We start from the raw sequence: 19166 nt of genomic DNA, 5'->3' as shown, positions 1-19166 counted from the left end.
AATAAATAAAACCATAATTGTTTCTGATATTGTTATCAGTATTTAATGGTATTACAGCATTGCGTTTTCTTACATATATCAAATATAATTTCATAAATACATTTAAATGTTTAGTCATAACTAGGCGCAGTATCGTAATTTTACGAACTATGATTCTTTAAAAAATTAAAAGTTAATTATTATTAGTGGCAATAACATGTCTTCATTTATTCCTATCCGGATGCATTCTTATAACAAAAATAGTAAGCTTGCGCTCCATTTCGCATATTTCTTTGTGTTCTTTGCTTATTACATTTTTTCAGTTTTAATACAATCTTAGGTAAAGTTTTATCCGCTTTGCTTGTCCTTCATGTTTAATCTGCTTGGTATTGTTAATTAATAATTGGCAATTTTCTAACTGCATGGTTTATTTAGATGGGCATTCCATTTTCCATATTTCATTCAAGCTGTTGGTACAACATACAAGTCTTTTGTTCTATGTTTATAGTTAAATATATTTAAATCTCCATTAAAATACGTGCACTACTTAAGTGTAATTTAAAATGCGGCTTCATTAAAATTGCTTAGCGTGCCTAATACGTCTTTTTTGTGGTGTCTTTGTTGGATGAAGTCCTGTTTAGATTTAACTTCAGCATAATTCGTTGACTAGAAATTAACTTAAGTACTTAGGGCTAGACTAATATTAGCTTTAAACAAACACGCTCTTGCAGTTTTCTATTTTGGTTTCCGTGCATAAGTGTTTTCTGATCAATCTTTGTTCATTATTTTGTGCTGCAAACTTATTTGATTTGCGTCGATATCCATTTCCTTGCTGGAAATTAGTCAATATTTTCTTCTTGTGATTTCATATCAAATTAAGGTCATTCGTAGTTGCTGCAAGCTTAAACATAACTTTTCAAATCCGTTAACAATTTTTTTTTTGCCTTTCAAAACATTTAGCACCAAAATGATTAATCGCCAAATAAAGAATCCGTAATTTGTGTTTGATAATTTTGCACATCGTTTGGAATTTAGACATAGAGAAAAACTAAGTAAATTTGCAACAACTTTCAATTAATTCAAATTAAAATTCAAAATACTATTAACTCCTATACAATACTTTGGTTTTACAGTATGCAACGCACAAATGCGCGATTCAAGGTTTGAAAAAATTGAAAAACGAAGATATCTTTGTTGGATTGAACAATACATAGTTTTGGCTCTGAGGCGCACTTACTTATAACATCACAAAAAAATTAAATATACGTGTATATGGTAGGTGATAAATTAGTTGATAGTTTCATACACTAATCTAGCTGCGTAAACTATCTCATCTTTAGTCTGCAAAAATAATGCCTATCTCTCCAATATAATATTCTTTGCGCTCAATTGCGTTTAAAATGCAACAACTTGTGTGTATGGTATAATGTGTAGCTTTAGTAGGTTTGATTGCGAGTAAATGTTGCTTGTCTAGGAAACGCCCACGACCTTTCTACGTGGTGTAGGTGCGGATGACGTCCCGGATCACCGCCCGGCACAGTGGGCACTGGCCACCGCCCACTCCGCGCCACTGCTCGATGGCGCAATCGTAGCACATGCACATGTGTCCGCACATGTACAGCACCGAGTCGATGGGATTCTCGTAGCAGATGGTGCATTCGGCACTCGAATCGGTGCTCTGCTGGTCGCTCAGGCTGTCCTTCCACTTGTTGGCCGCATTATTTGTGCTGTTGGCAATGGGCTGCAAAAAAAATAGGCATTAGTATATGGCTAGGGAGCAATTCACAAAGCTTTGAGACTCACCTCAATGTACTGGCTGCTGGTGGTGCTGATGAGGGTGCCACTGGAGCAGGCTCCGGCCAGAACACCGCTGGAGGTTACCGTGGCCGTTGGCCTGGCCGCGAGCTGACCATTTATATCGTGGGAGCTGCTGGCAGGTGGCAGGTTGACCACCAGAACGGTGCCACCACCATTCGGCTGGATCTGGAGAATATCTCCGTTGGAGGGCATGCTGATCATGCGGCTGCCATTGACACCGCCAGCTGAGGCCAAAGTGCTCGTACTCTGGGCTACGCTCAGCTGCGAGGGATGATGCAACAGCTTGGCAGTGGCTCCGGCATTCAGGCTGCTCATCGACTCGGTCATGGGCAGCATGCGGGACGTGGATGCAGCGTTGCAGGCGGACGAGCTGCTGGCATTCACATTCACCTGCGGCTGCGACGGATACGCAACCATGTTGGGCAACTGCTGGCGGAACATCCTCAGAGACTGCGTCGAGCCGTAGACATCCAAGAAGGCCCACAGCTGCAGGGACTGGTCCACATGCATCACCACCACAGCTGGTCCGTTGTTCTTGCTGATGCTCACTTCGCCGTTGGGCGCCACAAAGAAGGCAATCTCATCGCCGCGCTGAGGAGCAGCTGCAATATCCTTGCTCACCACCCAGTATTCGGGGCGATCGAGCAGGAAATCCGAATCATTGGGCAAATCATTGGGCTGCAACATGGCCGGATTGCAGGAGGTCAGACCCAAAGCCAAGGCACCCACGTACATCTGTTCCGTTTTCAGGACCTGCACAATCAGCTTCTCACCAATGCGAATGGGACGGGCAGTGAACACATATCCCTGGCAGAAGTCAGATTCCGTGCGAGAAGCCACAAAGCGATCCTGCGAGAGCCGCACATTCCGGCCCTTGGTGTTGTGGAAGGGCACTGGAATCAGTCGTCCATTGGCATTGTAGCGCAGAGGAGGCAGTCCATTGGCCAGATCATGGGCAATGGCCGCCTGTTCTACGCTAGCCACGCTTCCACCGTTTCCGGTCAAGTGCAGCGACTGCAGGGACGGCATCACATGGCGCTCCAGATCGTGCTCGATGGTCGCAGTGTGTCCCGGCAGGGATCTCCTCGACTGCTGATGCGGGTGATGAGGATTCAGGGCGGAGGACGCGTTGGCAGCTGGCTGGGCCATTTGCTGTTGCTGGGCGGGCACAGTGGCCATTGGCATCGCCGCTGGTTGCTGCTGGTACATATAAATGCGAGAATCGAGAAACTCAATGCCCGTGCAGTTGCCATAGATATCGATCACCGTCCACAGCAGGCTTCTCGTATCGATGCCGGACAGTATCACACCCTTCTCCTCGTTGTTTATACCATAGATCACATCGCCAGCTCCATTGACATAGTAGTAAAGTATGTTGTCCTTCTCGCAGTACTGCTCATGCAGAGCCTTGGCCCAGAAGCCTGGCCTGTTGGTCAGATCCGGACAGGCGTACTTGGGCAGCGTTCCCTCCAGCGTTACAGGATCATTGCTGGTGAATCCAAAGCGTATTCCACCGTTCCAGTTGTTCGATATCTCAGCAAACTTCACGCAGATCCTCTCGTTGATGCGAACCGGACGCGCTGAAAAGGTGATGGCCCTGCAGAAGCTCTCAAAGCGACGGGCCAGGGTTCCGTCCCTTGAAATTCGGATGTTGTCGCCATGCACGGAGTGGAATTGCAGCGGAGGCAGGTTGTTGGGACCAGGACATGAGGAGGGTGAGCGGCGAACTGAAATGGTATAGGTGAAAGTTGAGTTAGTTATGATTTTTTATATAGTATTATATATCATTTGAATTTCTTGCAATGCGAACATGATCTAAGCTGTTAGTTTTATCCCACAAATCACTTGAATATACTTTCGCATTCACGAAATGCTGCCTTCCCACAATCCATTTATCTATTAGTTACATCTTCTGCCACATTGTTTTAAAATCTTTTTCCCAACGCCAGCTACCCGTATCAAATTACGCATCTTCAGAAAGATGTCTCCAGGTAGCCGAACATTCAACCATGTGCTAGCGATCGAGTTACGCAGAAGCCCAAACTGATCTTCCTGGGTGAGTCAATAACCCCCAACCCAAGACCCAAATTTAGTTGGTTTTCAAGCACAGGGCACGTGACTGGATTGAAGACTATTGAACCAATGGGTTTGGGGATTTGTTGCCTTGGTAAATTGCGGACTCAAAAGGATTTACCATGGTCATCGTCAGCTGCTGGCCCATTTTCTTGGAAAATCAAAGTCACATACGTGTGAAGTACAAGAATTACTTCAGGAACAGATAAATATTGGTGTAGGTTAGGCTATTGAGTTCTTACAAATTTCAAGCGATTTTGAATTCCTAGATATATATATTTGAAGTGTTGTTTTTGTTAATAAGTAGTTGTACTGGTTAGGCGTTTTTTTTACCAATTACCAATGAATAGCTGGCTGCTATCAGGCTTATGGTAAATTCTTTGCAATTATATAGGGCAGCACTTCAATGGCAGAGGAATACTTTAAGAATCCTTTAAACATATTCCCGAAATTGGCTTAATTATTGCACCTTTCAAATCCACGTATATCAGCAGCTGCTGACAATTACCACAAAAGACTGCGTCAGGGCAGAAAAACCTATAACCGATCCATATGGCCATCCATATAAATAATTACTCGAGGACGAGGAGTCTTTGGATGGCGACAGGTTTCTGCTCAGGTCGCTGGAATATGCCCAACATCAGACGATTCCGGCGGCATGCCAACAGTTGCAGTAAAAAAAATATATAAACCCAGTTTATAAGAAACCCATGGCGAAGGACCTGAAGCAGATGAGGCTGATGTGGCTGGTGATTACCATGTTGATATGCGGCGCGTGGCACTGAAGATCAATGTGTTTGCTTTGGAGCGGCATGTGGCAGCTGTCCTTTTTCCCTTCTTCTCGATTCCTTTTGCAGCCTTTGTTGTGCGGAGGAAGAAATAGGAAGGTCAGAAGAAAGCAGCTGTACGGCTGGAACAGGTAAAACAACCCCTATGGTTGTCCCCGTTTTTCGAGGGTAGTTTCCAACGTTTTCAACGTTTTCGATCGCTTAGGGGTTGCTGCAGTTCCACAGTCTGCAGCTGTTCAAATTTCGAAAAAAAAAAAACACTGCAAGACAGATACAAGATACAAATGCTTGGGTATCTGCAAGATTCCCCTGGCTTGGCAGTTTCTTTGGGGTTGAAATTTAATCCTAAGCCAGGGCCAATGACTTGCACACGAAATCTGTACTGTCTGCTTCCCGAAAAAATCCAATCCTCAAGTGCTTCCGCTGCAGGAAGTGGAAAGGGAGCACCAGCTTCCGGTGGCTCCCATTCTGAAGGAAAGAGCGCGCCTTTGGAGATTCGCTATGGAGGAGGAGGAGTAGAAAGCCGGCCCGAAGACTTCTACTACGACTGCAATACCCCAACCATCCATATTTATGAAGTGACCGCGACGAGGAAGTAGGAAATCACGTACTACGCACATACGTGTACTGGATTGGGGCCCATTAGCTGCAGGATGTTGTCGTCTCACTAGCCTGGCCAACTGGCGACGCCTACTTTTTATCGGCCCAGACAGTCGTCAGTCAATGGATGGAATTGCAGCGGCGATCACAAGTATTCGCTGGCATCAATGAATGAATGAATGAGTGAAATACGCGCCTCGCTTTTTTCCTTGAACTCGCAGTCCCAGAAACGGTGCTTCACAGACGCGTTGATACTTTCAATTAGCCAGGCCACAATTAATTAAGAGCAGCGATTGTCTTCGCTCGAGGCTTTAATGATACCCTCCACCCCAAGATAACTAATTGCATTAAATGTTTAAACGATAGACTTGTTGTTGGAAGCTATCAATACGCTTTAAGAGTAGGAAATCATTAAATGAATGTATTACGGAAGGGCTTTCCGGCAATCTTAACTATGAACAAGGATACATAAAGATAACACTTGTAAACAAGCCAGTAGCGATGAAGAGCTAGAAATGATCCATTTCCCAGGCCATCCAATCATCATCCAATTTCGACACAATATTTTGCCAAATAACAACCGAAGATGAAAAGTTCAAACTTTCGGCGGTGGTCATGATGCGTTTGGAGTTTGCCGCTCCGCCGCAAAAGGTTCCCAAACGCCGATTCCCGAACGGGCAAAACGAAGACCCTGGCACATCCGATCGACTGCAAACGATCTGGCGGCTGCTGCAGTTGCAGGCAAATTTTCGTTGGTTTGCCAAAATGGAAAACCTGATTTACCGTTCGGCGCGGATCGGGGACGTCTTTGGATTCGCCACCAGCGAGCGAAGCAAAACATTTCCCACGCTGAGCACTGGGCAAAAATCAAACACAAACTCCGTAGAGACAATTCCCACGACTCCAAATTTGTATATATAGGAGATATATAGTAAATTTGCGGCTGCCGAACATCGAAAACCTGTAACAAGCCGCGGTAATTGCGAGAAGAGAGTGCGCAGTTCGCCGTTCGCCGTTCGGATCTTCCCGAATCTTTTGGCGAACTGGAGAAGAAGCTGCAGCAGCTGGGTGATCGAGCGGGTGGAAAATGTGAAAATCATGCAGGTGTCATAAAACAAAACCTCGCTCCAATGGAACAAAAAAATAGGAAACCAAATCCAGTGAGGCAATGGCAATCTGCGATTGTGCGGCCATCGTTAGGCGAAATCATTTTAACGATCTGATGAAGATCTCCAAACATTCAAAATCCCATTGAGCGCAGACATCATTAGATTTCGATTGGCACTCGTGAGTCGAGTTTGGCGATCATTAAAGGCAGATTACGTTGATGTCTGAATGAAGGCTTACATGGGGATCCGATGTGTAGCTAAGCATCAACTTATTGTAACGATCGGTTCTAGCAAATCACTACAAAGTTGATTAGTTCGGTAGCATTCAGGCTGTGGGAAGCCATTGCATCGCTTTAAAATCAAGATCTTTACAATAAAATAAACTGAGTATACAAAGCATTATCTTGACTTAAACAACCAACCATGGCTGACTGCAACATTGTCTTAACCAGTTCCTGCCGCCACCCACTTGAGCTCCCTCCCCGTTTGCACCGATTGAGGTCACAGGTCACGTGCTGCCCCGCCCCCTGCACCGTGCCTGTTGTTGTCAGCCCACGTGCGTGAGTCAGAAGACGTGTGCGGACAATTAACACGCCCCAGGCCGTTTAATTGCACCGGAAGTGCCCCATAAAAGCCGGAGCTTTCGTTCAAACGCCGGCTTGGCATGCCGAGTGGATATCAATGGATCATTTATACAAATTGTATCAATTGGTCAAGCATTTGGCATAAATTATCGGCATTTTGCAGCGCCGCAATCAGTCAGATCGAGTGGGTGAATGAGCCGGATTGAGTTGGACCTGAGCATTTTGACTTCCACGGGCTTGTCAATGGATCGACCCACGCCGATAAATAACTTATAAGCGTATCTGGCCACTCCGCATACATTTTCCTTTTCGACATATCAGTGAAATTAGTTGAGGAAACAGTGTGTGGGTCGTTTGTTAGTTAGTCAGCGGCTTAATCTGTGGGCAGAAAAGCCAAGCGTTGGTCGCAGCTTAAGAGCGAAACAAGTGTCCATCGAATGGCTTGTAAAACAATTCTCACAGCAATAAATGCAATGCTAAATTCTTGTCTTAAATATACGTAAATGAGCCTAATGAATGTTAATTAATCGCTCGCAAACAAACAATTTGCGTGGGGCGGTAAAATATGAAAGTTTTCCACACAACAAGTGAAATTTTTGTTTCAAACCATGTCGGCCTTTTTAAGTTTTCCCTTCTAACCACAAAATTCCCAGCATTTCATTCCAATCAATTTTCCAGTTTGTTGTCTGATTTAGTGCTAAATGCACTTGGTAAAGAAGTTCGACTGAATCGGAAAGCCCCATTGAGTGGATGCGAAAACCACTTCCGTTCTGCTTGAGCCGCTGACCAGTGCAGCGGAAATTGCACTGCGATCCACTCATCGCGAGCTGCTGGAGCGGGAAACTCTCTCTTGTGGTGTGGATTGCCCCACCGGTTTGCTCCCTCCTGGCAGAGCATGTAACTCTAGAAGCTTAGCTAGAATGGACACAACATAGACTCTCTGCAAATATAATAAAAATAATTACACAACGGAAAAAAGGGGCCGACTGGTGGCGGCGGCGGCTGGCAGCGTTGACAGCGATGAAACCAGAGGTCAAACTATGCCAAGTTGCTGCAACCAGTTGTTATTGTGTCTGAGCAGCTTTACTTCTTCCCAAGTACATTGCACTTTTCATGCGATTAAGCGAAATCTGATACTGCACGCCATGTGAACTGAAAATCAAAGAAATCACAGCAGCAGCAACTCTAAGTACAACATATATCAACCATTTAGGAAAAGACTCTTCAACGAAACTATCGATAATATAGGAAAAAGTGACTAATCAATGAAAGTGCATCAGGAAATTTCCCACAGGAAGTTCGAAGTAATCGATTATCATAAAGATAATCGGGTATATTACATTTGCACTTGCACAGTGAAGCCCCAAAAGGCTTAAGAAATCCACCTAACATATTGATCACACCTCTCCCAATGGGTTCAATGACTTCCAATGACTTTTCTACCCGTTCGGCATACATTTTCCGGCTTTCCACGCACACACAAATTAGTTATAAACACCCGGATGAGAAGGCGCAGCTCCCCTTCTAATATAATTAGCCACCGAAAGGGAGAGATATAGAGAGAGAGAGAGAGACGGAGAAGCGCTGAAGGGTGGGTGGCCAAATCAAATTTACATGTTTATTTTTACAAGCCTACGGAAAGCAACTCGGTGGAATGGGAGCACCTCTCTATCGATGCACATGATATATCCGCGTATATGTATATAGTATAAATATCTATGGTTTGGTTTTTTTTTTATTATTTGGGCGCTGAAGCATGCAGGAGGCCCCAGCCAAGAAGAACTCAACTTTTTCAGACCCGAATAGACATAAAACCGATCTAAATATACACGCGTAGATATAAGGAAGCAAAGGGGAACCATAAAACACACAATAAACAACATTGTCTTTTAAAGTGTTGAGTAGAAGATTGCAGAATATGTTGTATGAAAGATACATACATATATGAAATGCTTATAAGTTTGATTTCTCTTTAGTTGAAGCAACTTAATTATTAAGGAAGCAATTAATACCGCGCTTCGTTGCTGTACTGTACTTTCGAGAGCTCAGATACGATAAGCGCGGCTTTCTTCCGCTACGTTTTGTTGCGCTTTGTAGGCTTGCTGTTTATCGAAGCGTTGCAATTACTGCAAAGGGCCAGTGGAGGGGTCCACATAAATGTACATACACACATACATATATACGAGTACAATATAGAAAAGTTGATAGTTACTCCTATACAACTTGCATTTCCTCGCACTTGACTGCACAAGACACCCACCCCCCGATGCTCTACAGTCTGCCAACTCTTTGTGTAATTAAATCACTCGAGCGTTGAGGGGGAGCCCACAATAACAGCTTGAAGTGGAATGGAATGGACTCGAAGCGTCGTCTTGTGATAGGAACACATCATTATTACATTATAACGCTGTTATTACAATGCCTGGCACAGACAATTCAAGTGTTTTGAACTCCGGAATTCGATAGTTTTTGATGCCACCGGTTGCATTGTTATCGGCCATCCCATTAAAACTTAGTGTTATAGCCAAACCATGCAAATTTCGAAGATTTTAACATATTAAATACCCCGAACAGCTGCAAAGCTGTAGCCAATCTAGTTCTGGTTCCTCCCCAAATAGGTGTACATATTAATTACATTAAAGTTCTGCCCGAATTTCAGACCACAAAAGTGCTAAAGGCCAAAAACCGAAATCCAAAAACTCGATCTGGCCAAGTTGCCAGCGATGGATAGCCGAACAGCTGCTGCTGCTGGACATAGAGGCATAGATTAAAGACCCGTAGGTGTTCGAACCGAGTAGATACATATAGCGACGGTGATTTATGCCTAGCAACCAGCAGATCGCCCGCCCTAACCCGTCTGGAAAACACGCCCTCCCGAAAGGCCTACAAAATTGACCCAAAGATGCCTTTGGATATCTTTTCGTTTCACTTTGCGTGAGTTAATTGCAGCTGATTTCTGGGCCAGGTATACTATGTATTACTATATATTATATGTGGCTATATTTCTACCTGTAGCTACCTGAACTCCACCTTTTGTCTTGCGTCAGTTGCAACACCCTGCGGTGTAGCGTATCTACTTAGACTTTTCTTTATCTATGGGGTGGTGTGCGTTTTTATCTTTGCGCACAGACAAAATAATGTTAACAATTTGGTACTACACATTTGGGTCGTGAAGAGAACTAAGGCGATACAGACAGTGGTTATAATATACTTTTCATGTTCACATTTTCTTTCAGTTATACACTTTTTTTATTCACTAGCTTAGAATTGCAATGTGAGATATATCGCAAAGATTTGTTAACCGATGTTCACTGTACTCGTCTTCAAGCTGCCAACTTAGTTCAATAACAGATAAGCGAAAGATGTGGGAGGCACTAAATAGGTCACGAGATAGCTAGAAAAAAGCATCGCAAAGATCTTTGTGTATATCCCCCATCGTTAACAACTGGTATTTATAGCTAATCAGTTTTTAACAACACTTGTAGAGATAACATTTCGCTCTGTTCGTTATCAAAGCGCGACAATAAGCAATGCTTCATATCAGCTTGCAAAACTATAGCCAATTTTTAGAATGACCATAGGATGTATGACACATCGAGATGATGACCTCATGAGGGGGAGAAAAATAAGTTAAAAAATAACGAAGGGGATGCATGAAAGTGGGAAAATATAGCAACAGATGTCTGTAGCGAAAATGCTCAACATACAACTGTGCTCAACAGAAAAGTGCTTACTGGGAGAAAGCAACAATAAAATATTAATATTAAAGCATTAAATGCCTCTTAAACATTAAGTTTACAGAAATTGGTTTTTAAGCGGCGACTGATTTTGAATTTATCAGAATACCTTTTTAGGTATCAGAAGTTAATGCATATTTATTATGACCACCATTGTACTTAGATATGTACTTATATACATGTGTACCAACTTCCTACGGGGGTGTGTACCGCCATTAACGATTGAATATTTACTTTTGGCCAACAATCGAAGGTCGGGCGACAATTTGTATTTGTGTGTCCCATAATCGGGGGCTCAAAGACGAGTTGGCAGCGCTCAGTTGCAAGCACACGCACGGCCAAGCAAACCATTTCGAAAAGTAAACCGTGAGAAGCTAAGTAAAAGCCAAGAGCAGATAAACTTTTTAGCCAAAGCAAACGTGGCATGCCAACACACAATAATAACAACAATAACAACCAACAAGCTACGAAATGTAATAGAAAATGCAGGTACAAAAAAGCAAAAGCAGCTGACGCCGAGCGCAAAACAACAACAAAGCAATTTCATTGATTACCGATAGGCAACGCACGTTCAAATCAAACGGACTGGAAGCCGCCGCATAAAACATAAACCATTGCGGGCTTAAACGCTCAGCAGAAAAATAAAAACTCCAAACACTCAAGCCTCAAAGCCACGCCTCTTCCTCTTCTCAACCCGCTAGTCCGTGGCTCTTCTTCTTCTCCTGCCGTGGATCGTTTGCTTTTCTGTTGTTGCTATCTTTGTTTTTGCTTTTGCCGATGGCGGCAACGGCGCTTCGCGTACAATTCCCGGAAAGGCAATAGCAACAACAACAAGCAATACTGAATGAGGCAGATGCAAAAACAGTGTTGGCGGGAAAAATAGAATCTCTTAAATACAGTACAATATTTTGCATAGCCACTTTTGAGTAAAGTAAACTATTCCAGTGCTGAAGGACTAAATTAATAACATTTTTAATTTATATTGCGTTCGTTAATATTTGACTGCTAGTTGTGCGACCACAACTGTTCGTAGGAGGCCAGTAAAAACAAGAAAAAACAGGGGTAGAAGCTTAGCCTATGCGTCATTGGCTTTGCTTTGCTTTTGCTTCGCCTGCTTTGGCCAAAAAAGAGAGCATTGAAGCCGAGAATGCAATTGAGCCAAAGCCAACGAAAAGGTGATTTGTTGTTTTTACTTCTTTTTTTTTTTGTCTTTCCTTAGCTCAGCTGCTTGCAACCAAAACAAAAACAAAGCAACGAAATTCCCCAGCCCAGATAATCGTTATGATAAACATAATCGCTCCTTGGGAAAATTGCTTTCGGTGGTATTTTCTTCAACTCAAGATGCCTCCGATTTGGTCTTCTCGATCAATTTGCGGTTACTTGGGTGCGATTGAAAAATGCAGTTTTCGAGAACTGACATTTCCGGCGAAAAAGTCGGAGTGTCGAGGTTAAATTCTGCCGAAAAAGCCTTGAGAGAATTTCACATTTAAGATTTTTTTCGGGTTTCTTCTGTGTCTATCTATTCGGAAAAAAACAATTACTATTATAATGGCAAACTGGGCGTGCTCTGGGCGAGCATTTATTCATTAGCTTTTTGTTTTAAACTAACTCAAACTTTTTCGCTTTTTGCTCTTATCTTTCGTTATTTGTTATTGTTCTTGAGACGCAAAATGCTAATGTATGCATAAATGTTTGCGGCTGGCTGTGTTTCTCGCTTATTTATCTTGCCGCTTTAATTAACCGAATGAATGAATGAGCGATAGGTCAGACCACATGCTAATATTATGTGGGAATCGCTAGAGATAAAAGACGATTCCCAGATCGATGAATAATGTATTTAAGGCATTTTCGCACGGGGTAATTACATTTGCTTCAAGACTTTAATGGTCAGATATCACGAAGGAAGTTTTATATTGTTAAAATGTACTACATCTGCTTTAGAACCTAGTCACAGTGATTTTAAAAAATATTCCTGGATATTCTTTTAAAAACCCTTGGAAATTAACTGAATATTCTTGTTAATATATCCATCGATATCCTTAGCCCGATTCTTAGCCTGGTACTAATGCGACTACTAACCCAATCCGAAGCGCTTCTTGATCTTCTTGAGCAAGTGCATCTTCTTCTTGCTGGAGAGCTTGTCCTTGGTGCTCATGAGCAGCTCGTTGGACTCCATGGCCAGGACCTGAGCGGCCTGCTGGGCGGGAGTGGGCATGGCGTTGTGCAGCTGCTGCATCTGTTGCAGATGCTGCAAGTGCTGCTGGTTCTGGTGATGCTGCTGCTGCGGATGGAGAGTTAGGTGCGGATGGCTGCCCTGCATATAGTTGGCTGGTATATCCGATAGACCCATGGTAGTGGATTATTTCCTTTTTCGTTATTTAAATTAAAACAAACGAACTAAACGAACACGCGTAATGCTAATGAAAATGCACAAGCTGCTTGCGTATTTTATTTGGCATTAAATTTAGCGATAGAGTTCTTCTTCGAATTTGAATGTTTTCCGTTAAAACATTTTGAATTTGGTTGGTTGTTTGTCTGCGCGCAACGGGAACAAACGAAACGAAACGATACGAAACACATAGACCGACGACGACAACTCCAAGACAACCTCTCGCTGAGTTTTTTTTCAACAAATAAAAGGTGGTGCGGCCTTTTATAGCTTCGCACCAGCGCGACGTCGCTGCCGCAGCTCAGTTGGAGAGTAACGGATAGTACTGGCGCGCAGAAATTCTCCCGTCAGATTTGGACTTTTTCTAAGTATTTGTTTTAGAGATGTTTCGAAGTTTAGTTTTTTAAGATTACTACTAACGTTTAGAAACAATTTGGGCTGTACATTTGAATAACTTTTCCTGTTTTATAATTTAATTTAAATCAAGAAACGAAAACTAAATAACATTCAAAATGCTTGAATTTATTATACCTTATAATTTGTAGGCAATCTATTCAAATATTTTTAAAATTTAGCTATTTTCTGGTTAAGGGCTGTCAGCACTGAGCGTGGAGAGAGCGTAAAAGAGAGCTGAAGAGAGAAAATTATGAGACGCCATTGCTCTCTTTCTCTCTCTGGCAGCTGTTTCTTATTTACTATGGTTTCGTTTTGTGCCTGCGATTCGCGTGTATTGAGCCTCCCTTATAATTTACCTTTATGCCTCTAACTCTGCACCTTGATCGGGGATTCCTCCACATCTTCTCCTGCTGTTGCTTTTCCTGCTTCTTGTTGTTGTTGCTCTCGGCTTGCATTTGGGATTTTGGCCATAGTGCTCTGATCTTCACTAACAGTTATTCTCCTCACCTTAGTGTGTGTGAGAGTCCGTTGGTATGTGTGTAGTTCAGCCAGGTTCAAAGCAATTCTTTCTTTTTCGCAGGGTTTACAAGGTCTGGCTCATATAACTGGCAAACTATTTCAATTGCCCTAATGCTTTTGATCGTGAACTTTGCGGGCCAAATATCACACGTACATATGTACTCAGTTTCTTGGAGCCATGGGAATTTAAAAAAAATTTCCAAAAATTTCTTGATAATATTAATCCATTTTTGCTATCGCCAGTTGCTTTCGGAACCTTTAATATTCTAATGCACAGCCACTCCTATTTAAAATATTTTGAATGAGCTATTTCTTAAATTTATTTTTTGCAGAATATGATACAAGATACGTTTTGCTTTTCAGTTTTTAAGTTTGCATTAAGAATACTCTATAGAATGAAATGGAAAGTTTGGAAGTCTGCAACTCAATTTAATCAGAATTAAAAAAAAAATGTATCTATGATCTGGGACACATGCTATTGTGGTCTCATTTGTTAAGCTTTAGCTTTTGTGGTCAGCAGGATAACTGCCGTCTGGCGTCTGATCATCCTTTATCCTTTATGGATGCCACGCTGCCATTGATGGAGGATGATAATTGCGCTGAGCGCTCCTCATCCTCATCCTCGTCCTTTTTGTCCTGCATCGACAGACGGAACCGGGCAGACCTCACAGCAGATGCAATTTTCAAGATCGGAAGGGATCAAGACGGGGCAGAAAGCATTTAAATTTTGATATTAAAGTGGAAATGCATATTCAGCATCCTGGCAGCAGGCGTGCGTCCTGGAAATACATCTGCTGCTGCTTACCCGATTTCCCCCTCCTGTTCGCTCAGTTTGCGAAAATGCAAAAAAGGTCGGAGAAGGTGATGTTGGCGAAACAGGAACCGGCAGACATCGAGACCAACGAACAACCCCAAAAATTGTCAAAGAATACAGTAAACATTGGATAAAAATAACTTTGCCTATTTTTTACGACTTTCGGTTAAGTATAAATATTAAATATTCAAACCCTAAACCAACCCTATTCTTAGGATACCTTTTTAAAGGAATGTAAATGTATGAATATTTATCATAGTTGTGTATCCTAGTTATTCGCTTATCGATATCCACTGTACCCATCATGATCATCAACGAAAGGTGTTCATCTGCGGTTGCAGTTGGAAAAAGGACCCGAAAAGGGTTTGCTCTACTGTAGTGCGTATCCCCGCGCAGCCCCTGCCCTCGGTTCCGTTCTGTTTGCTTGCCAATTCCAGGTGTAAATTCATAGCAAAAGATACACAGATACGGGTGGAAAGGGATTTTCGAAGCGGAGAAAGAGGAAGCCAGCCGACCACGTGCCAGGTTGAAATCGAAAAAAAAAGGAGAGACGTGCGCCAGTTGCCTTGGCTGATAAGGATGTGCTCTACTTCTGCGGATCGATTGGAACTTCTTGTACGATTATTTATTTTTATATATTCATATTTTGCCAGCAGACAGCTGCTTCCATTTGCATTTGTCGCCTTGATGGGGGAGATAACTGCAGTCTGCCTTTTGGTATTCTGTATCTTCCTTTTTGCTCCCCTTAAAGTATTTTGTGGTTAAATTTAGAATTTGGCACATGTGCCCCCACAAGTCCCGCGGTACAGTGCAATTTTTATACATATCTCCATTTCGGTCTCCCACGAACATCTGGCTCAAGAATACGTTTGTACATATATCGTTCATTTTCGCTCGGCTTCCTCACGGTTTTGCTGGTTTCTTCTTAGACCCGCATTACCCTCTGGCCTCACAATTGTCCTTTTTCGACCATTGTCTCGAGAATGTCACAGCGATTTACCTTTCAGACAGTTCCTTAACCCAAGATCCCTGTGGCTATTCGAAATCTTTGTCTATGGAGAATTGACCTAGGCAGGCGTTTAATGAATATGCCAAACGATCATTTTGCACGGCAAGTGAGCAGATTCAGGGGAAACAAGTAAGAGAAAGGGGTTTAGAATTTTTTATATGCTCTTAAAAAAAATATCTGCAAAGACATTTTTAATTAATCTTTTCGAAAAGGTGATCAAAAAAAACCTCACACATTACGTTCTTTTTGATTTCTAGAAGTTCCACTTCGAAAGATAAGAAAATCACAGACCATAAAACCTAATAAAATTTGAAGATAAAAATACGAGTTACACAAATTTCCATACATACATATATCATATGCATAGGCCTCTTATCATAACTACCTCCATTACGATCGACTTACTACCTTTACTCATAGATATATTTATGAGCACATTGAAATAGTTTCCAATTGAACAAAATCGAAATTAAACGATATTTATAGAGAAATCTAATGCCAAAACTAATTTAAATAGAGGAAACAGCTCAAGTGGGCCATAGATAAGTGTGGGGAAGTAGTTTGTAGTTATCAGCACTGATAATATGATTTATTCAATGAAAAAAGACGCAGTGCAAGGAAATAAACGAAAAGATACAAGAAATTGGCAGCTGTCGATGGGAAGACAGCTGAGAATTCCCCGGCTCTTCACATCGATCGCCGATAGCCGATCAATATACACATAATTAAGTAAAAAGTGTAGCAAATGCCAGTGTTTAATTAGAAAACGACATATGCAAACGGGTCATGGGGAAAAGGCAGAGCTGTTCGAAGGAAACTAAAAGGGAAAGGACTTCAGACAGGCCAAGGAAAATGAAGGAGCCGTTTGAGAAGCAGTTGTCGAGTTTCGTATATACATATGTATAAATAGCCGAACTAATCCTGCGAACACAAAAGGGAATTCAGGGGAACAGAACCCAAAATCGAATTGCGCAAGCACTTGAGAAACAGAGCAATGGTGGAGGAGGTATTCCCATATGTATTCCCAGTCTTCAAGGATCGAGGGTATAGTGAATGGTTGCATATTACATTGTGGAGAACAGAGTTTGAGGATACGGTTAAAATTGACTATTTTAAGATACTACTAATAGCAGTCCAATCCTTCTTCGCAGACAAGATATCATTATACATCTTTTACATAGCTGTGAAGAAGAAGTTCTCTGCAGATCTTAAAGATTCTAATACCGAGGGTAGCTCGCCGTCCAGATACTCTCTTCAAGAAACCTGACTTATTCAGCGGAACTCCTCCATATTTTGAGGATACCTGCGACAGCAGTTGGCTTCATTCCGAAACTCCGATCAAGATCTAACAAAAGGGAACTAGAGGGATGCATTTGGCAACTGCAACTTCAACTTCCACATCCACTTCCCATTTCCGCATCCTCATGTGCGTGCGCTAATCAAATATCAACATCGGCGAGGAATAACCGCCAATGCAACACATGCGGGGGAAACTGCGATCCGTTAGAGAAATATACGTTCTGTTGGCCAAATGTTTGCCCTTTCAGGGAGTTTCGGCTTTCACGGTTTTCACATTGCAGTTTTTTCCCGCCCGTGAAATGGAAAACCTCCCTCGTCCCACGAAAAATGCGAGATCTGCGCCTGGAAGATACCTTTACGGATACTCCGATGCAAACAGGACATTTGGCAAGTCATAGAGAGAAGGTCCTGGCGGGTTTCCAGCCCACAGCATGTGTCTTTGTCTCAGGGTCAGGGAGTTACAACTCGGTTATCCTACCTGAACCGAGCGCCTATTGGGGTTTACTTATTCTCTCCTCCGCCTTTGTGCGATCCTTCGTCCTTCGTCTTGTGCCCGTTTTGTGAGAAATCATTGCCATAAACTCTATAATTTATTGTCCACAGCTGCATGGGCATCTTGGGTCTAATCGAAGCTGATACGATTCGATGGAGTCCCTGATGATGTGGATGTGTTAAGCAGGTAAGTGCAGTCCTGCAATCCCCGTTAAATACACCTGTAAGGATACGATGTCCATTGCGCTAAGCTTCGCGTCCTACAATCAGACTTCTTTTCCTGAGCTGTTTTTATGTCGGGATTTGTAGACATCTTCTTTTTCATTTTTTTACCACCTTAGATTTTTTGACTTTTCGGTAGCCTAAGCTGCTTACTACTTTGATAATAATAAATAATAATAATAATAATTCCGAGCTCGGAATAATTGTTTAATTGTAATGGAGGACTTTCATGGGGTATACAACTTTTGCTTTTATGCTCAGTTTTTTGGGAATGGTTGTGTAGTTCAACAAGCCTCTAATAAATAAAGTTTAATTTATTATCACAACGTTACACCAGTTTCTACCTAACTAAATGGTTGTTGTGCTCATTTTTATATCACATGGATATAATGTGAATGGAAAAGCTTCTAAATCACATGAGTTTTTAAAATATTTTCAAGGAATTTTTAAGGAACTTAATAGGAAATATTTTAAAGTCACCGATATCATATATTCGCTTTTAAAACCCAACATAGTTGTGTATATAATTGAAATAATGGTAAGTAATAGTTAAAAGCAGGTTTTACACCTGTAAGATTAAAATCAAGTAACAAAACTATCGACACGAACGCGGAACCAGCGAGTGTCATCGCTAAGGGGAATCAGCTGTTTGCCAACATGTGAGTGTGTGGGTGGTGGGAAGGTCACAAACCTATTGGAATGCCCATAGTTTTTTAATTCATATTCAAGCTGAGCTTATAACTGTCGTACACTTTACTATAACTTAAAAATTTAATTTTATATAGCAACTTTACCAACTTATGACAATTAAGCTTATTTGTTGTAAGGTGACAGACAAGCTAAATCCTCCTTACGCGAAATTCAATGTTAATTGCAGTCTTGTTTACTTACCTATTTTGCCAGCCGACTGACCCATTGCTTAATTAAAATCACAAAATGCGTGTTTCGCTTCCCGAAAGGCACAAGAAACAACAGCCACAACAACTAGGACACACACAACTTCTTTGGCATTGAATTTTCACGTAGACCAGCCCTCGCATAAGCTCGATATTATGTGCACAGTGAGCCGATCATGTGCTATTGGCAGGCTAGCTCACTTCCGGAATCATAGGCGTTAATTGCGATGCATTTTAAAGCTTTGTTTAATTGTTATTTGGATGGAGCTGCCGGTCGCAAGGCTTTTTTTTAGTGTGACCGCGTTAGTATTTAAACGTGAAAGGCCTGCTTTGCCATCTGTCACACAATAATATACCATACAATATTTATAAATAAACAAATCACTGGACCCGCTAAAAACGCATTTAATTGGTTTATTTTTAATGCTAATTCATGAAGATA

At 42.1% G+C, this 19166-nt stretch overlaps 1 protein-coding gene across 2 annotated transcripts; it reads right to left on the bottom strand.

Moving 5' to 3' along the window:
* Nucleotides 1–17: 17 nt before the first annotated feature.
* LOC6728843 (protein neuralized) lies at nt 18–19053 on the bottom strand. 2 transcript variants are annotated; one of them, XM_002104141.4, is made up of 3 exons: nt 18720–19053; nt 1783–3524; nt 18–1720 (listed from the first exon to the last, which is right to left on the bottom strand). In XM_002104141.4, exons 1-3 carry the CDS (start codon nt 18742–18744, stop codon nt 1472–1474), a joined length of 2016 nt encoding a protein of 671 aa, XP_002104177.1. In that variant the 5' UTR covers nt 18745–19053; the 3' UTR covers nt 18–1471. The 2 variants fall into 2 exon arrangements, with proteins under 2 accessions (XP_002104177.1, XP_016035526.1); XM_016177160.3 differs by lacking the exon at nt 18720–19053 and adding an exon at nt 12768–13341.
* Between the last annotated feature and the right edge of the window lie 113 nt (nt 19054–19166).

The sequence above is a fragment of the Drosophila simulans genome, chromosome 3R (assembly GCF_016746395.2).
Source record: "Drosophila simulans strain w501 chromosome 3R, Prin_Dsim_3.1, whole genome shotgun sequence".
NCBI classification, from domain to species: domain Eukaryota; kingdom Metazoa; phylum Arthropoda; class Insecta; order Diptera; family Drosophilidae; genus Drosophila; species Drosophila simulans.
Note: the sequence above shows the minus strand (reverse complement) of the source record. Positions and strands in the feature narration are given on the sequence as shown.

Bases quoted from the DNA above. Each gene is read 5' to 3' on its own strand.
- LOC6728843 (XM_016177160.3), bottom strand. From the start codon at position 13,038: ATGGGTCTATCGGATATACCAGCCAACTATATGCAGGGCAGCCATCCG. The intron at 3,525-12,767 runs GTTAGTAGTCGC...ATACCATTTCAG, and splicing joins CAAGAAGCGCTTCGGATTGG to TTCGCCGCTCACCCTCCTCA. The intron at 1,721-1,782 runs GTGAGTCTCAAA...TTTTTTTTGCAG, and splicing joins CCAGCAGCCAGTACATTGAG to CCCATTGCCAACAGCACAAA.